Source organism: Cebus imitator, unplaced genomic scaffold (assembly GCF_001604975.1).
Source record: "Cebus imitator isolate Cc_AM_T3 unplaced genomic scaffold, Cebus_imitator-1.0 Scaffold13, whole genome shotgun sequence".
Taxonomy (NCBI): Eukaryota; Metazoa; Chordata; class Mammalia; order Primates; family Cebidae; genus Cebus; species Cebus imitator.
The window spans coordinates 4,492,601-4,513,056 of NW_016107328.1; the positions used below are offsets into that span (position 1 = coordinate 4,492,601).

Below are 20,456 nucleotides of genomic sequence, written 5' to 3' on the forward strand. Positions count from 1 at the left end.
CTATTTTCTTAGAAGACAGGTGAGGGAAAGGGCAGGTCAAACTGACAACTGGATTTACCTTTGTACTTGTGCTTGGGTTTATGAGGTTTTTTGCTTGAAGGAAAGAGAGCTAAATCCAAATTATAAGAGTAAAATATTTTAAACGTTTTAAAAAAATCTTTTAAATTATAAATAACTAATAATGTTTTATTCTTAGCTCTTGTATTTCCTCAAATAATTCCTGAGGAGCACAATCTTTTATAGTATAAAATTTAAAAGAAAATGGAAAAGCACTCATTAACATCTCAGACTGTTATGAACAACTATTACTGTCCTAAATTCATATATTTTGGATCCATGTTATTTAAAAAAAAAAAAGCCATTTACAAAGACTGTGCTACTTGTAGTGACTAATCCAGAAATCTTTCTAAGTGAAATCAAATGGTTCTCTTGTAGAACAGAGATTTCCCCAAAGAAAGAACTAATTCACTTACCAAATTTAATATTTATATAGTCATCACATGAAAATGAGAGAAGATACAAATTCTTTGATTTTAGTTTTTAAAGTAAAAATTGAATACAAGACACTATGCTATTTTGCCTTCAAACAGAATTATTTCAGGCAATGAAAAAATAGAAGGAAATATATAGTTCACAGAGAAAAAGAAATCCCTAACTCAAAAAGTTTGCAGTTTTCTTTGCATAACAAAATTGTATAACAATTTCTGTACTCAAATAGCAAAAGTTGCCTGCTTCATTAAGCTCAATAATCACATATCATTAAACAATTTTCACCAATTGCCATGACTTAAGTAGAGTATCATTTAATAAGAAAAGATCTCACTTTATAATACTAAATAAAATAATATATTACGTATTATAACAATAAATATTCAAAAACTTGATTTGCTTATGGTAAAATCCTATCTATGTCCTTAGATATTTTCTAAAGTTTTCAATAGCAAAATTTAAAAACAGAAGTAAATACTCTTAAGCATTTGAAAATCGCTGGGCTATAGTAAGTACACACATCAGAATTAATTTTTACTGCTAATTGGGTAACAAAAAAAATTACTATAACATAAGCAGTCGCCGGAGTGAGAGTTCTAATTATCCTCCTCTTACCTGTTACTTGTGGTACATATGGTACTGACAATCTCTCAACACTATATCCACTTCCACCTAGTGACTCTGCAATCTTGTTGGTCAGAAAGTACAAATCTTTCTCATGCTTCTCTAAAGATTTTGGAAGCCTGACAAATTCATCAAAACAACAATCATTCAGCATTTTATTGAGCAAAAATAAGTTACTATGCGAAACACTGCAGAGCAAAAACCTCAATATTCTAAATATAAACACAACATAAACTGTAGTCAGTAAGAGAAAAATCAGTATATTTTAGGCAACGAATGAACTTGACTCTAAAAACACATAGTATGTGGTCCCATATGTTAACCATTCTGCAGTGCTGCTTCTCCCAGTAACATTTCAATAGCGAATTCAGCCTTATATTACTCTGTTGATCTCCACTCCTTAACTCACAAAGAACACTAAATATAGCTTTTATTGTCATGTTAATTAAAAACTGTACTGAAAAATGTAGGCCACTGATTGTTAATGAAAACCACATCAGCCAGCTAAGTGTTAGGAAGTACTTGGCCACTCACACTAAGTTTCACTTTCCTTTCAAACTGCTTGATATTATCTTACCATGATGCTTTCAATACAAACTGCTTTTACAGCGCTAAAGTTCAAATAAAGTATTATTCATATATATACTTTTCTTTAGAGAATAAGGAATAATGCAGCAAATATCATTGATTTTTCCCCAATACATTCTTTCTTCTACCATATTATGAGTATTTTTACCTATTACTGAAAGTCTACAATAGGATACTGTACTCTCTTAAAGGTTTGATCATTTACATATGAGAACATAAAATATGCTATATTTAAGAGACCTATCCCACATTTTTTTAAAAAGTGGGCTAAGTTTTCTTATCCCTTTTTTTTTTTTTTTTTTTGAGATGTCTTGTTCTGTCACCCAGGCTACAGTGTAGTGGCGTGATCTTGGCTCACTGCAACCTCCACCTCTCGTGGTCAAGTGATTCTCCAGTCTCAGCCTCCCGAATAGCTGGAATTATAGGTGTGTGTCACCATGTCCAGCTAATTTTTGTATTTCTTTTAGTAGAGATGAGGTGTCGCCATGTTGGCCAGGCTGGTGTCAAACTCCTGATCTCAGGTGATCCACCTGCCTCAGCCTCCCAAAGTGCTAGGATGACAGGCGTGAGCCACTGTGCCCTGCCAAGTCTTCTTATTCTTAAAAAATTTTTTCAAGATTGACTCTATGTTGTGCATGAGTCTACATCCACAGTGTGCAAGGCTTTTTATAACAAAGGAAATAATTAAATGAATTAAATGACAGACACAAAATGAAGATTATCGTAAAGCACCAGGAATTATTACAATAGTTTACTCCTTTATAATTATTATTGATTGGTTTATGACATAAGTACTGCATCCTTAAAATGTAAAGAATTAACATACATGCACTTATCTCTGAAGATATGCTCTGGTAGAAAATAAGGAGCTTCCATAGTTCGAATTTCAATAACCTGAAAAAATATTCAAAAATAAAAATCAAAAGCTCCACCCCTCAGGACCCTGATATAAAAACTTTGTAAAACAGCTTAAAAACAATAAACTTTGAACATTTATAAGAAATAGCATCACGCTGCTTTTGAATTTAAGGTAAGTTTACAGCCTAAATATAAAGTTTATTTTGTTTTCACATCTATTAATTTTAAAATCAGCAGATAAAACTGTGACAATAAAATAATATATAAAGCAAAAAATGATGACACATTACATTTGATTAAGCCTAGTATGATAAAGCAAGAATATCTATTTTCTCAAATGCACTATTTTGGAAATCGCTTTACAAATCACCATCCTCCACCTGCTGCATTACCTTTGCAACCTGTGTAGAAGGTGTCAAGGCACTTGTGTGGTCTGGCTCCTCCAATGAACTGTGAGCAAAGAGGTAGTCTGCTTTTGCAGTATTTATTTCTTTAGTGATGGGCATCAAATATTCACTCAAATGTTTGATTAATGAATGGGTGAGTTTGTTTCTTAGACTACACTAAAAGCCTACATTTTAGTAAGGACTAAATGATGTGCTTTCAATTTAAGAAAAATAAAGTTCTCTCTTACAAATGTCTTTAAAGGTGGGCTTTTTCTGCTAGGTAAGTTAGGGGCTTTGAAATGTTTATTAAGTCAGGCAAATCACGATTTAAGAGTTGCCGCTGAAGAAAACTAAATATATTTGAAAGACATAGAACAATTCTCTGAGACACACATTCGTTATTCAACTTTTGAGATCTGCCTCAAGTAGTTTAGAAAAAATGACAACAAAAGAGTATAATTTAAGAAACTTTAGATACTAAGATTCACAATGGCTCAAAGGAAAAAACGTCATAGAACGAATCACATGAGGTATTCTAGAAGAAAACCATACATTCCATTCAACCACTACATTAAAAAATTCTAATAAAAAAACAGGCATCTAAGAAAATATAAAAACAGTAGCTCAGTTTTAGCTGTAGTTTCAATTTACTGGCTGAATATTTTTATAGAATTATCTTAATTTGATAATCACCAAAGTTAAAAATAATCATCATTGGAATAAAATTAGCCATGTTGTACAAAATTCAAGTTTAAGGACTTTTCTAAATACATTACCTTGCTAACATGCTGGCAAAATGCAGGGACAGCTATCATCTGACTGACAAAGTTGAGATATGCTGCAACTAGTGCCATGATCCCACAACGATGGAACATTGGCAAATTATCCTCATTGATAATTGCACTGTCCTTTAATAAGAAACAAACACATTAGAGAGATCAAGTTCTTATGCTCTACCAGCATTTTCTCTGATTATACTGGAAAACTGCAGGTGGTCTGGAATGCTAACAAAAATGCCACTTTATCAGAAATTATTTTCTAAAAGAATTCTGAAAGGAAAATAAATGTTTATTTACAAGAGTGTTAAATTTTTCAACTTAAACTCTCTTCCTTAGGAAACCTTTCTTGTTCTCATATATATACACACACATATGCATATACAGCCACTGCATACCGTCCTTCTATTACATAACACTTACGCAACCCTAATTAAACAACTGCCTAGATGTAATTCTTATTTAATGACTATCTTCCCCACTAGGCTATGATTATCTTCCACACTAGGAAATGAGGGTACAGAAACTGGTTTTTCTTCTTCATCACAGTATACCTACGGCCTTGAAGGATATTTAGCATACAAGCTGATGCTCATTCAACATATGTAAAAAGAATCAATGAAGAATGTGATCATAGTGTTGTATATTTTAGATTAAGAAGTAGATACCTCCCTTCTAAAATTCAAGTCCTTAGATAAAGACAACACTTCAAAGATGGTGTCTGCTTTACAAAAAAATGTTTTCTGCAGTGAACGGTTATGAAAGCATACCTGTAAAGCAATGGCCAATCGAATGAGATCAATAACTACTTCTTCATTAGCAAGTTCAATAGTTATAAGAGCAAGAGAAGTATAAAGTAGTTCATAGTTTTTTTGAACATTGTCTTCCTCTTTACAACCCAAATATATGTGACGATATAGCTGTTGCCCATTCTGAGGAGAAAAGACAGAGGAAAAAGGTAATTTTGCTTAAAATATAGAAAAGACAGAGTTCACATGCATACACTTTTACAACGTAGCTATATTATTATATAGCTTAACATGAAAACGAAATTTAAGTTGATGATCAGATGGTCAAATTCCAATGACTAACATCAATCAATATGCTAATATACAACTATAAACCAATGTTAGAATTGAAGACAAACCTTAAATAAAAATAACAAGTAAAAAATAGTTCCTGTGCTAACAATGAAAATGTTTTTTAACAGTAATTTGAAAAAACAAAAGCAAATTATAGATTGACTTGAGAAAAAAAGTGAAATGGATGGCAGAGTCCTGGGAGATACTTTAGCAATAAAGCCTCAGCAATTGCAAAGAATACTGTGCTGAGAGGAAATGCACCCAGGCTCTCTTGACTGGGGAACAATCCTTGTGCTGTGGGTTAGCTGTTCAGAGAACAGCATCTGCAGGTTCTGTTATATTTTGGCATGGAGTCTCTGAAGGTGAGTCTAAAGCTTATTAACAGAAATTCCCCTGGTATTGCATAGAGGTTTCCCCCTAAACTAGGCTGATCTGAGTATGTTAATAAAGATTATTAAAGCCTTTTCTAGATAGGAAAGCATTCCTGAGTATAAGTGCAATGCCATTTCCAGTCACAATGGTGACATTAACTCAATTAGCTCTCAGCTGTAACTGTCCACTGGAATCACTGGACAACTGGAATGATCACCATGCTCTTGCCCTCCCCACTTCTCACACTGTCCACCCTCCTCTAATATGATGTAACTGGTCAGTGGCAAAGCACAAGCATCAGTATTGTTCGAGCATAAAGCTCCCCATCTGGTTATAATATGCAGCCAGGGTTAAGAACACTCATTTTTCCCATGCGGAGAGACTTTAGGCTTAATATTTCATGCCTATTTCTCAGAAGGTTCTTCTGATCATTTTAGGAGAAGAAGCTGGGCAAGAAGAGCACAGACTCTTCTGAAGCCAGTTTGTCTGTAACAAGTATGCATTCTGCTCTGTTCTGTATCTGACGTATAGTTCTCCAGCTGTGACAGTGACTGTGTAAGTCTGTTTAAATCTGTTGTATAGTGTTAGTAAGGTTTTCTTTGGCTACAGATATAAAGCTACCCACCAGATTCCTTTATTTCTGAAGTTGTAATTTTGGCTTCCACCTTTCTGAATCTAGAGTTTGTCTCTCCTGCTCTCTCACACACACACAGATGGTTTCTATACTTGGGTGGGAAAAAAAACTTCATGTATTCGGTCCTCTCAAAACCTAAGAATATTCCTGAATTCTATGGTTGCTAAACATTAACAAACATTAAAGTGGTGCTTCCATATGTGAGAATTTAGACTTCAGGTTAAGTAATTCAAATTTGTTTTTAAAAATTACCTACTACATACCCACCATATTAGATAAAATAAAAAAATCTGTAATATGTAATGTAAAAATACAAATGACTTTACAAATTGGTATGGCATTATCTAGTGAATTTGAAGAATACATAACCTATTACTCAGCAATTCCTCTCTTACAGGCCTTGGAGAAATGGGAGTTATATACAGCACAACACATGTAAAAGTATGTTTATAGTAGCACTATTCATAACACTCACTAACTGGAAACGACTCAAATGTCTGCCAACAAAACAAAACTTGTGGTATATTCAGATAATGGAATACTAATAAAGCCACACACAGATGAATTTTACCAAAATAGAGCTGAATTTAAAAAAACTAAACATCAAAGAATACGCAATGTATGGTTCCTTTCACCCGAATTACAAAAAACTGGCAAAACTAAAGAATATAGCAGAGTTTACGGATTTAAGGTATATTTAGGTTATAAAACTGTTAAAAAAAAAAAAAAAGTCCATAAGAGTCAATTTCCATCCAAGTCAGACCAGTGATAGTGATTACTTGTAGGGGAGAGGGTGGGCTTACGAATAGGACAGAACAGGTGGGACACTTTTGGTTATACTGTTGTTCACCTTAAAATAATTAAAGTAATAATTCCAGTATATTTCATAATAAAAAGTACTTTTTTTCTACATAATTCCTTGATTTGGTGAAACATTAACGAGCTCTTTCACATGGAGAGAAACTATGAACTGAATTGTAGACTCAGTGGTGGCAACTGTTATCTCTGGAAGAATACGCTTCACGAGGAAATTACAGGTGAAGTGATACCTCCCAATATTCCAGCATTTGAAACTGTTTTTCAAACAGACTCCATATATAAGATGTCCCTACAAAATTCAAATGGAACAGTTTTAGGCTGGGTAGTAATCTAAGACACAGTTGCCTGAACACACAATGTTAACATTGAACATACACTGTCTATGCTAAACTAGGATTCTCTTAACTAACGGGCAATCCATCATCCTGTGGCTACAAAACCCAATTTTTTTTTCTTTAGGTCTTTGCAGAAACCTCCCTGAGTTGCTAGTTAAGGTTTCATATGAAAAATCAAACATTTTTACTGATAAAACAAATTGGAAGGTAAATGCAAAATAGGGTCAAGTTATAAAAATAAAAATTCTGACAAAGGAAAAAAATGTGAACGCATTGCTTCTAAAGAGAAAAACCCAAAAAGGAATGGTTTACATTAATGATAACAAATGCTTAGCTAGGAAAGTTTATTTTAAATTATAAAACAGGGATAACTAATTCAGAGAACAGTTTAAGGATTCAAAATGTAACATGAAATAACAGTAATCTTGCCACTAAATTACAGCCTTTCAAATTGGTTGACTAGCAAAATTAACCACAGAAGTATTATTTCTATAACTCATAACAGATAAAATGATATCCAGTCTGAATGTTCATGACTGTTTAATTGCATAAAGTCAAAAACTCAAAAATCAGTAATCAATTGAGTTTTCAAAATTCATCCTATTAGTAATGATTAAAAATTCCTCAGTATGGAATCAGCCTGTGTCCATCAACAGATGAATGGATAAAGAAAATGTGGCATATATATACGATGGAATACTATTCAGCCTTTCGCTAGAAGAAAATTCTTTCATTTGTGACAATATGGATGAACCTGGAGGATGTTACGCTAAGTCAAACAAGTCAGTCACAGAAAGAAATACTGCATAATCTCACTTACAGGTAGAATCTAAAAAAGTTGAACTCACAGAAGTAGAGAATGGTGGTTAACAAGAGGTGGGGACTGAGGGCAAGGAGGAGGGAATGAAGAGATTGTTGATGAAAGGTTACAAGGTTTCAGACAGATGGGAGGAGTTGTTAAGTTCTGAGATCTATTTATTGCACAGCAGGGTGACTATAGTCAATATTAGTGTATTGTATATTTCAAAATAACTGAGAGTACATTTCAAATATGTCACCATTAAAAAGATAGGTAAGCAAGAAGATGGATATGTTAATTAGCTCAATTTAAACTTTCTATATTATATACATACAATCAAAAGATCACATTGTATCCCATAAATGTAATTATAATTTGTCAATTAAAAATATTTTAAAAAATTGTTTAAAGTTCCTCAGTTATGTAGAATAACTTCTTTCATTAATAAGGTGATATAAAGAAATAAAAAAATTGAGAAGTATATATCTGTCCTATTTATTAACCAGTTTTTTGATACACAGTGCAGCCTAACTTAAATAATTATTTTATTCAAGGAATCATATTAATTTAGGAAGAGTGATATTTTGTAAATTATTTTTTTCAAATGAAGTTTTAAAATGGAGTTAACTTGAATCACACCAATCGACAGTAATGGTAGAGACAGCAACATTAAAGATGGTGTCAGGGAGAGAACCTGGTCTAGTAAAGAGGCAAAATAGAACACAGATTACAGGTCTCTGCACCTAATTTCCTGTGGGGCTCTGTCTCCTGTTCCTTGCACCTCTAAAAACAGACTCCCTTAGCCCGCAATACTGTATTCCCTATTAGGGCAGTTGGTAGTGTCATGGTTATTGTATCTTCCAATGCTGACTCAGTGTCTGGCAAATACTACATTCCCAAGCTTTGGACTAATAATAACTGCACAGAAAAGTTTACTCAATATGCAAATAACCATAAATTTAATTTTCTGATTTCAGTCATTTTCCAGTAGACCTACAGAATTTAAATTAACATCATGAAAATCCAGCTAGAACCACTATCAGGGGCAGAGATCCTACCCAACTCATCTTTATATCCCAAACAGTGTAGAAAACAATGCCTAATACACAGTAAATATTCAGCATAGTTAATTTATTTGATAGTGATAGCTATTTTCAGAAACCTGAAGCTGTCTATAAAAGAGCCACTAAAAGAGGAATCAGTATGTGTGTTTTGGTGGGAGTGGATTGCCAGGGCAAAAATTACAGGAAGACATTTTAGTCAGAGAAGAAATTTAGAACTGCTACAGCAGTCCAACAATACAATGTTTAAACACAGGCTGGAGGAGACAGTGCCAGGAATGTTATACTTGAGAGAGGCTGAGGATGGCACCTTGAGGTCTTTCAAATTCAAAATTATATGGCTTCATTTCAAGGTTACAGATCAATATGAAACCACCTAACAATTCAAATGGTTGTAATTTACACTAGGCATTTATTTATTTATTTTAGAAGATGTCTTACCTTTTTCATGAAGCTTGTGTCTTGTCTACAGATTTTTTCTCTTTTTATCTTTAGGTCGGCTACATCTGGTATTATTCTAGAGACAACCAACATATCATTTTTAATGAATAGCACATTTATTTACAATATTACATCTTACATGGAAAATTATATTTATACTTAGGAGTTTGATAAGCCTGTATGTAATGCCTATTGAATTGCTTCTGAAGAGTACATATATGACCTCCAAACATTTGCTATCTTAATATATATTAATGATTAAATTATCTCAATACCAATTAAATAAAACTCTGGGTTAATAAAACCTAAACATGCTAAATTTGTTAAAATCACAATACTTAAATATACAAATTTACCAATATAAAAACACTATTATTAGAGCCATTTCAAAATGGCATATTACCTGATACCTCGAAGCTTTGCCCTATTATCATGGCGATCCATGAGATTATGCATTACTTCCAAGACCAACTGTCTCAGTTCATAGTCTTCCATGAGAGATGGTGATAACAAAGGATCCAGGAAAGACCCCGGCAATGCAGTAACAATCGTCTTTGCTTTGTATCCAGAGGTTACCTGATTATTGGGAAGAAAATAACCTTTTGTCATAAGTCCTTTTTTTTGTAAAATTCTCATATTGTTTTATAAGTACCATAAACTTAGGAAAGAAAGTATGGACAGAAGCCTGAAGAAAGTACATAAAGGAAATGTGCAAAGTAATGAAGGTTATACTGAATTTACAAAAACATCATTCATAAGGAGAATAAAGTTAATAGTAGCATACATTTACCATGTGCTAGGCATGATTCTAAGCACTGCATATGTATTAACTTTGTCCTCACCATCCTCTGTAAGGTAGATACTAGTGAATCTCCATTTATAAGGAGAAACTGAGGCTCAGAGAGGTTAAGGTTAGTACAAAACAGATATAAGGAACTTAAGTGGCAAATTAAAAGTAAGTCCTGCAAATTTTAAATTTAAGTTTGTAAATTATTCTTTCATGTTAAATTAAGCAGTTAGTTAATAGGAACACATTTTCATTTTGGAAAGCTGTACTTTGTTAGTTACTTGATTTGACATTTACAAGTATATCAGTATCTTCAAAATTTAAAACTTTTAAAGAGAATATACTTAAATGCTATTAAACATTTTAAGCATATCATATAGATATTCATTCAGTTGACTATGTGGTATAATCAGGATGGCAAGACAAAATAATTTATTTAGGGAATTTGTTTAATATAAATAAAGGCTTAAATGATAAAATTAAATTACAGGTGGAAGATTTCAACATATTTCCAGGATTATAAATATACATGAAATATTTAACATTTATATTTGGGTATTTATTACAGGATGGAGGTAGTTTTATAAGTCAGCTGGGAAGCTGGTGGGACAAATGTCAACTCATCCAGGAAAATCTATGCTTCATACCACATATAAACATAAACTTCAGATTAAAATTCTAAATGTAGAGGGCTAAAATTTTAAAACTGCTGTAAGAAAATATAAACAAATGTGTTTATATCATCAGAGGAGGCATAGAGTTCTTATATAAGATACAAATGAAAAGTACAAAACACACAGAAAAAAAAGCTCATAAATTTGGCTATGTTAGAATTCAAAACTTCTATATGACAAGCACCATAAACAGAATTAAACAGAATTAAAAATAAAACCACACAAGGTATTTCTGCACTTAGGTCTGAGATAGCCCATTTAAAAAAATGAGATCATGTAAACATTTCTAGGATAAATCTGAAAGATACTGATTTGAAAAGGACACATATATGCTAGGAGCACTTGAATCAAATATGAGTACAATTACTAGAAAATACCAGAGGACCTTTCATTCTGGGTTTACCTTTTCTTTTCAGCTATTTATAGCCACTTCAAATTTTAAATGGCAACTATTAATTTTAATAAATTATTTTTTCCAATCAGAAGTGATTGTTTGGTAAGTATGAGAGAGAAATAGCATATGTTGAAAGAGCTTTGGATTTCAAGTCTGAGTTCTATTTTTTCACCCAGCGACTTTGGTGGACCTCATCAACTCCTTCCACTCACAGTCTCTGAGCCCAGATATTTTCATCTACAAGACAGCAATAGTTTCTGCCCTCTCTATGTTTCATCATTATGATGATCAAACTAAATGACAGGAAAAATGAGGAACAATCAGTAAAAAATATAGGCTAATTTTAAAATGAAGAACATAATAAAATATTAACCATAAACAGTAACTTAATTAAGAAAAGAAAGCTATTCAATTACTCTTTTCAGTAATTTAAGGTTAAGTATTTCCTTTATTTGTCTTAAATGCCTTACCATAAGCAAAGATCTCAACAACATTATCTGAATCCTCCTGGTTCCCAAATCCCTAAAATATACAAAAGGCTGGAATTATTATACTAATTAGCATTTATATTACTTCATTTACTTCAATTATTGGATTTTAAAATTCTATTCTTACTAGCTAAGTAGGCTTCATTTTTTATAACAATTTAAGTCACGGCTCACTTTACATGTCAAAGTAAATTTCATGTGAATTAAAAAAATTAAATATATAAACAAAAAATGTGTTATTGGCTCTCAAATAGTCCTATGTGTGTGATGACAAGAAAATTAAATCATATACACAGACAACTAAACAACCCAAATTAAGACACCTTAAATGAGAGAAAATAATTACTATAAACATAATTGATGAGTATCTCTCTTTAACAAATATGAATAAACAGGAAAGAACAATTTTAAAAAAATAAATGGTCAAAGAAATGTAAGCTGAATAAGATACTATTACTTCCTTATTAAATTAACAAAACAAAAACATTCACAAACAAAAATTTTAGCATGTTATAAAATCAAATTAAATGTATAAAATAAGGGGGTCAGGGCACATAATCTTTATCACTTTCAGTTCTAAATTTCTAGTAATAAGCCAATATTCCTGACATATTAATTTTTAAAATTTATACAGAAAACTTGAAGCTTCACCCTAAATATGTATGCACACACACAACGTCCAGGCCAAACAAATACAATTTTTAAAGATGGAAACTCTGAGAATTTATAAGGTGAAAATAATTCTAAAGGCATAAAAATGCTGATTCAATTGCTTAGCAATCTACTGTCATAATAATACTAACTGCTTTCCATAGGAATTTTATTACTGATTTTAAAAAACAAAACTTTTAACATTTTCTGGATTTCTTTAGGATAAAATGTAACCCAAGATTAAGTTCAAATTTGCAGTCTGAAAACATACCCTAGTTGACTGATATCCAAAGTATGGGTAGATGTTCCAAAAACAGGTACTTTCCCCATAATGAACATCATGATTTCTGACCTCTGATAATCTGGCAGGTTACTTCCAAAAAATCCTATGGGAGTATTAGGATAAATTTTAGAAACTGAAAAAGTCTACTTTTCCATATAATACAAAATTATTTTTAGCCAAAGCTTTCAAAATGTGGTAAAACAATCACTGGCAAGTCTTTAAGCTGCATGTAACATTAAAGGATATTACAGTTTCATGTGTCCAAAATCATTTAGTTATGTACCATATAAGCTGTGTAGTATAATGGACTGATAGATAAAATAATAAATATATCAAAGTCTTTTTTACATAGTTATAACAGTGACAAATCAGCACTGACTTGAGTTGACTGGAGTTTTAAAAAGGGGAAAATACTTTGGTAGTATTTCTGATGAAACTATGGTTCATACATTTTGCCTAAATTATTGTTCTGGTACTTTAGCTACACGTTGTCTAGTAAAGAAGTCAATAATTAGGTCACTATTCTGGTTTTCCAGGATTGCTCAAATATTTGAGTGTCATTATAGTAAGCCAAGTTTATAGATTACCCCTGTAAATTCAACATACGTAATTCAACTGATGTAAAAAATAAGTAAATAACTTGTCATTTTTCTTATCCAGTCTAGTTTCTGAGAATATTTTAAATTTATCTGCTGTAGCTTCTGATACTTACTTCCTGGTCACAAAAGATTTATAAAATTTAATTATCATTTACTAACACTTTAAAAGTTTTTTATTTCTTAGAAGGATTGGAACACACTATCAAATCATGGCTGTTATGTTCGTTTCTTAAAGTTCAGTGCAGTCATTACAGAAACTTTCTGCATTTTTAGTATTTTTTAAGAATAAGCTGACTTTTCAATGTAACTGTTCAGCTTCTATTACTGGAGCTAATGGTCTGTTTATACAAACTCAAACTGTTCTAGTCATTATTTCGATTGGACCTAGGGGTAAAAGTCATTTCCAACAATCATGTACTTTAGCAGTCAAAAATCTCATAACTTTAACATGGCTCCATCTCCATAAAGTACATTATTCTAGTTAACACTTGCCGAATACATATTTATGGAATAAGAAACTATTTTGTACTTGGATCCTCAAAACAACCTTATGAGTCTAGGTTCTATTTTTTGTCTCAGTTTCCTCTTGTAGAAATGACATTAAGAGAAGAACTCTTACCAAAAAATTAGAGAGCTAACATTAGGGCTTGAGGTAAGGGTTATTTATTTCCAAAGTCTAGGCTATTATTATTCCATACTTCTTCCATACAAGCTACTTTAGCTTTTCAAGCACCCAACTAGATACATTCCTAGTCTTGCACAAAAGTGGACACTGACTTTCTGTCCCAAACAAATTAGTTATTACCACAAGGACATAAAGTAGTCTGCACTTGTCTTTACTGCAGCATCTAACTACAGTCACTAACCAAGTATAATGTTGCTTATACTTGAAGGATAAGTTACAGCGTGTACCTTTGAATGTGCTAATCTGAGAATAACATATCACATATGTAGTATTCTAGCCAGGAATATTTAACTTGAATTTAATCACAAGGAAACACCAAACAAAACCAAATAAGGTACTTTCTATTTTAAAAAAAGTGGGAGGGGGACTTTACTCATAAGAAATGTCCATGTCATAATGGAAACATTCCTCCCTAATGGACCTAAAGAAATATTACAACTAAACTCAATATATGATCCTAGACTGAATCTTGGACCCAAGGAAAAAAGTCAGTATAGGACATTACTGGGTCACCTAATAAAACTGAAATATGAAAGGCTGATTCAAGTACTGGATCAATATTAAATTTAGTGATGTTGACAATTTTACTTGGGTTATATTAAAACATACATTTATTCTTTGGAAAAATACATTGAAGTATTTAGTGGTAAAAGGCCATGATGTGTGCAACTTTCTGTATCTTGTGGTTTATAAAAAAAATACATGTGTTTGTGTTTATTCTTACATATACATACACACACAAAGACATACACACATAAAGAAACAGGAAGAGAAAGAAGGGAGAAAGAGATGCAGGAAAGAGTAAAAGCAAATGAAAAAGTAAATGGCATAAAATGTTAATAATAGATGAATTTGTGTTCTGCAGATTTAATGGGACAACATAGTGTTCTTACATTCTCATGCTTGCTTATTTTCAGAAAATAAAGTTTTCAGAAGTTTAAGCTATGATTCATCTTTGACAAATGCAATAGTCCAGGACCTTATGTGAGAGCTTTTTAAATCATTGCTTTACATGATAGTTTTGAAAAGTGAAATGCACTCACCTATTGTTTGGATGATAGCATTCTGTACAATCTTCTCATCATTGTCTTTGGAACTTGTGTTTAAGTTGGCACTGCCTACAGATCCCCCCTGTAAATCATCTGCTTCAAATTCAACACTGAGACGCAGATGCTTCAAAAGGGTATTGAAGACTTCCAGCACTGTTGGACCTATAAAGGATCACTTATGTGAGAAAATACATGTTTCTAGTATTGCATATTCAAAGTCAATTATCTTATTTCTCCACAGATTTTTTTTGTAATTTTCTAAGTAGTCAAAAGTCCATAATTTATAAACTATTTCATTTTTTAAAAAAAGAGTAAGTAAGAAATAATTAAGCAAGCCCCTTTATTATACCAACAAATTTTACTGGGCATTTATGAGCAACTTGCCGTTTGAATCTCTGATTCCACCCTTACAAAATGTGTACATGCATATAAGAATTACCAAAAACTTTCTGCCTATTTATTCTTATCTGGTCACAATAATGTGTACTAGGACAATATTTAACTTACTTGCTGGGTACAAATCCACAAAATCATATAATATAGCTCACAGAAGCATCAAATATTTATTTTGCATCTTTTGAGACTGAAGAAGGGAGATATATGCTTCAATTGAGACAAACTACCGAATTTATTAGATTCAGGTTAACTGTGCATTTGTTTTCTGCATTTTGTTCTATAAATTTTCTGCATGTGTTTCTCTCACTGCTTCTGTCTACCTTATTTTAATTAGAGGGTTTCATTTCTGCCTTTTACTCTTGATTCAAGTTTCTTTAGGAAAGGTAGTCATGTTTAAATGCCTCTTCAAATATATAGAGCCTAGCACATAGTACCTAACACACTTAGTAGTTAGTGGACATTAATCAATGTGACGATTCAATGTATCATATTGTTTCATTTCATGTTTCCAATTAAATAACTTTCCAATTAAATAACCTGTTTTAACTCCTTGAGATAAGTTACAAGATAAAATCGAAAATTCATATCCAAAATGCCCACCTTTATTTGACAAGAAAAGAACAAAAGAATACAGTTGGTCCTCCATATCTGCAATTCTAGATTCACAGGTTCAACTAACTATGGGTTGAAAATATACAGGGGGGGGGACCCAGGATAAAAAAAATAACACAAATAAAAAAGCAATACAGTATAACAACTATTCACATAGCATTTACACTGCATTAGGTATTTTAAGTAATCTAAAGATGATGTGAAGTATACGGGAGGGTGTGCATTGGTTATATGTAAACACTACGCCATTTTATATACGGGACTTGAGCACCCACAGAGTTAGGTATTCTCAAGGGTTCTCAAACCAATCCCCTGCAGATACTGAGGGATGACTATTTTATTAGATAATATATTTCTACTTTGATTTTCAAGCAAAGAAACCATAACCAGATTTCCCTTCAAACTTCTGTACTTCTAATACAGACTATTCCATTTTCGTAGTTACATGTAGGTAAAATATTGTAATTTTTGAACTATCTCCTCTTATCATTACCCCATGATCAAATCCTGTCAACTTGACATTGTCATTCCTACTGCTCCCATGCAAGGGCAAGTTCTTTCCCTCATGCACACAACAACGGCAGGAACTTGTTATTTCTAATGTGCCTATTTTGCTGCCAGAAAAATTATCCTATAGCACATTTCTCATGAAGATTAGAGTAAATCTTTAAGGACTATTAATCAGCTAAAGAACGATGTCCACAATTTGGTTATGACCTAATTTTAAAGCCAGCTCTCTGACTTCTAAACTAGCACTATACATCCTACCCAAAATGGGCCACATGAATTTTGCTCGTGCTAATCCATTTTCCCTCCCTTCTCTAAACCCTGGCTTTTTTACGCTATGTTATCAAAGCCGGTCACATATTGCAGTATTACGTGGAGCTGTCTAACCGTAAGTACACTATGAGTTTCTTGTATCTGCATTCTCCCAATGTTCAGTATGTAATCCATACTCAAAAACCTTTATTAGAAGAAGAAAAGGGAGGAGGAATTGACGGGGAGGAAAATACTTAACTGTGCACTAAAGAAGCCTGAAAATAATTGCATGAACCCAAATTTCAAGAAAAACTTATAGTACATCTAAAATGGTGTAGAAATATTCTTAAGGAGTTTTGCATACACTGTTATAACTACTGAAAGAATACTTTGAACTAGATTAATGTACTATTTTATTTTATTTATTGGCACTCACCTATGGAACCTTTAGCAGCAATGGCGACAGCCTCTAACAGAACCTGAATAATACCTGCCCGAACCCGGGGAGCATCTTTTTTACGAGCATCAAGGTGTCCTAGAATCTCCTGAATCACATGGTGAGAATACTGAGCCTAAAGGAGACAAAACAGTACAAAGATGTATGAACAAGCACATGCACCTTGGCAGAATTCATAAGAATCAAAAAAAAAAACACCTGACACATAAATGTCCAATTAGGGAATGGTAGTCATATTATGAGACAATATATAGCCACAATACAAAGTCATTCTTTTGAAGAATAAACAGAGATGCTGGAAGATATTTATGATACTCTGAGTGAAAAGAAGCATATTGTACAATACTTTGTTTAATAAAATTCAAAATAGTTTTTAAAAAGTAAATTAGAATTATGTATACAAGGATTAACACTGGCCACCTCTGAGGAAGCAATTTATGAGAAATTTTTATTACCTTTACATTTTCCCGTAATTTCACAAAGGTCATTTATATACTTATAATTTTATAACAGATCAAAAATTTGTAAAAAACATAAATTATGACATTCACAGTACTTTTCCCTTACCCAAGCTAAATACTATTTAATATGGACACCTAACAATGCTAAACAGTCAAAAGACTCATCTAATCAAGAGCTACTGTCAAAATGAAAATATTATCAATGTGTAGCTGACAAAATTTAAATCAAGGAGATATCAAAAGATGTGCAAGTAACAAAGGCAATTTTATTACATATAAACAAATTTGATCAACTATAGTGAATGTTAGCACCTAAAACAAAAAAAGCATAGCCAGAAAAATGTTTATTTTTAACTTGTGAATACGTTTTTTTTTGAAGAGTAGCAAGGTTTTTTTGTTTGTTTGTTTGTTTTTTAAACCTACACTTAAATGCCCATGAGTCACGACTGGTCTACTATCCTGCATGAAGTTGTCAAGAGCATCTGTGGCTCTGAATCTCCCTGTCTGTACTTGTCTTCAGACAGGCCACCTCTGCCCTGTTTTTAGGTAGGTTACCTTTCTTTACTTTGGAATGTGTGGTTTGATAAGAAAGAGGTGCCCTATGCATAATGGCTACTCTGCTGAAAAGCAAAAATTCCCCTTCTTCTCTATCAAGAAACAGATTTCATCTCTAGGTATTTCTCAAATTTTTGTCATAACACACATCTACTTTTAAAACCACCCAAAATAAAAACTAAGTTTGTGTTTTCATCTTTACATTGTTTCATTCAAAGCTATGTTAAAATAGAAGAATGTTAGGCAGGAAGACACATACACACAACCTGAAACTTAACTTCTTGCTCAGGAAGCTGCGTGCTTCTGATATGTGAACTTGTGCAATTATTAGTCTGCCTTTATAGGTAAGGTAGCCATTTGATTTACTGTCCAAATGAGGACACCACAGAGAGTGAAGGAAGTATTGTTAATAATTACACATAACGTATGACTATACTACGCAAACCAGGGTATGTGTTCATTCTGCTTATGAAGAACAACTCAATAATGATATCATGTGTTACAAGAATATGGAGTGAAAGGAAGGAAAGTGAGAAGATGTTACACAGTATATTGAAGTCACGTGTGCTAAGGTTTCATTTACTTATGGCAAAATTTGCCCTTACACTGATATTTAAGGCAATGTTAACAGATGAATCACTTTACGAAGCAACATAATACAGTGGTGATTAAATACATAAGCCCTGTAGTCAAACTAGCCCAATTTCGAATTCTGGCCCTACGATTTAATAGCTAAATAGCTCTCAGATTAAGAGAGAAATTATTTAATCTCCCTGTAACTCAGTTTCCCTCATCTATAATATTTAAATAATAAAAATTATTCATAGGATTCTTGGGGCAATTAAAGCAGTTAATTTATATAAAGCACCCAAATTGTATCTATTGTATGAAAAAGGCTCAATATGCATTAGTTATTATTACCACTTTTCAATTGGTGACTCCTGAGCTAATATATGACTATAACATTGAACGTAACAGTAATGACAAAAGAGCATTTCATTCAGAAGTGACCAGAAGCAGGCACTCTTCTAAGTACTTTATACCAATTTTATGCAAATGGCAATTAAAACAATCAAAACTATCCAAAGTTTTAATTGTACAATGATAGTATTAAACAGAAATTCCTATTCTGGTATGTACTACCATTTCCAGAAATATTACACATGTTTTCCCAAATTGCCAAGCCCTGTCATAAAACAATAGTACAATACTAGACTAAAGCTTTCCCTTGATATACTTGGGGATGGGCTTCAGCCCCACTCCATACCAAAATCGCACATACTCAAGTCAATGGTACCAAAAACAAGGCCCGAAATCCACCTCTGCAGTTGGCCTTGCATGGAAAAAATCAGCTCCCCATATACTTGGGGTTTTGAATTCAACAAATAATAGATTTTTTATCTCCCTTCTTTTGTTAAAAAAAAAAAAAAAAAAAAACTACACTATAAGTGAACCTGCACAGTTGAAACTTGGGTTATTCAAAGGTCAGCTATATATAAGACTTTCTGATATCCAGATAAAGTGGCAGGAAAGGAAAGTCCCTTAATCTGAATTCCACAAAAAGGCAAGCACCTGGAAAGGTGAGTGCACACTGAGGCCAGCAGCAGTTCCAGGCAAATCTTCAGCTCTTCAGTGCCCAGAGCTACTCATTTAGACAGTTGTATACATGGAGACCAGATACAAAGCTTAGGGCTCATACAGGAAAGGTAGGCTATCAGATCAGAAATCCCTGTGTCAATTCAGAACCCCTAAAAAACAACAGGAGACTGTCAAGAAGTTTGTCTGTGTTGGTCTTGGTGCTGAAGGGAACCATGATAGAATTATTTAGTTCTTTTGATTAGATCTATTTTTCATCTTCGCAAATAAGAAAATAAGTAGCAAAAGAAAATTAATGAGACAAAAGAGCTAAATTAAGAGCAATGATTTACATCCTATAGCTCTCCACATCTGTTAGATAATGTGCTTATCTATAAAGAACCAAAATTACTTATATAAATATAGTAAATAATCAAACCTTACCTGAATGGAATACATTATAATTTTAAAGCAGTGAACTGCAAATTCATTGGGATCCCACAGTTTGTGATGATCTAAATGCCTGCAAATAACAACAAAAAATTACTTTAAAATTCCCTATTTTATTATGCTTTCTTCCTCTAGAAACCTCAACAATAGGAAAAGTTTAAAGTGAGAATACTACCTAAAAGAAAAGCAAGACTTCAATTTAATTCTTAATGAACTTCATGAAACATATGTTGCAATTAAAGCTATTTCTTTTTTTTTTTTTTTTTTTTTTTTTTTTTTTTTTTTTTTTTTTTTTTTTTTTTTTTTTTTTTTTTTTT

The 20,456-nt window shown here is 32.5% G+C and overlaps 1 protein-coding gene across 5 annotated transcripts in view; it reads right to left on the reverse strand.

The window, feature by feature from the left end:
• EFR3A (EFR3 homolog A) overlaps nt 1–20,456 on the reverse strand; it is a 96,969-nt gene that overhangs the window by 21,161 nt on the left and 55,352 nt on the right. For 4 of the 5 annotated variants that reach the window (XM_037728490.1, XM_037728493.1, XM_037728496.1 and 1 more), the window contains exons 8-19: nt 20,134–20,212; nt 17,078–17,213; nt 14,869–15,036; nt 12,530–12,644; nt 11,590–11,641; nt 9,668–9,840; nt 9,265–9,340; nt 4,492–4,653; nt 3,722–3,853; nt 2,528–2,595; nt 1,105–1,232; nt 59–109 (exon numbers count right to left, since the gene is read on the reverse strand). In XM_037728490.1, coding sequence (XP_037584418.1) covers nt 59–109; nt 1,105–1,232; nt 2,528–2,595; nt 3,722–3,853; nt 4,492–4,653; nt 9,265–9,340; nt 9,668–9,840; nt 11,590–11,641; nt 12,530–12,644; nt 14,869–15,036; nt 17,078–17,213; nt 20,134–20,212 — 1,340 coding nt within the window. The remainder of the gene's footprint in view (nt 1–58; nt 110–1,104; nt 1,233–2,527; nt 2,596–3,721; nt 3,854–4,491; nt 4,654–9,264; nt 9,341–9,667; nt 9,841–11,589; nt 11,642–12,529; nt 12,645–14,868; nt 15,037–17,077; nt 17,214–20,133; nt 20,213–20,456) is intronic. The other variant, XM_017500350.2, reaches the window with a different exon arrangement.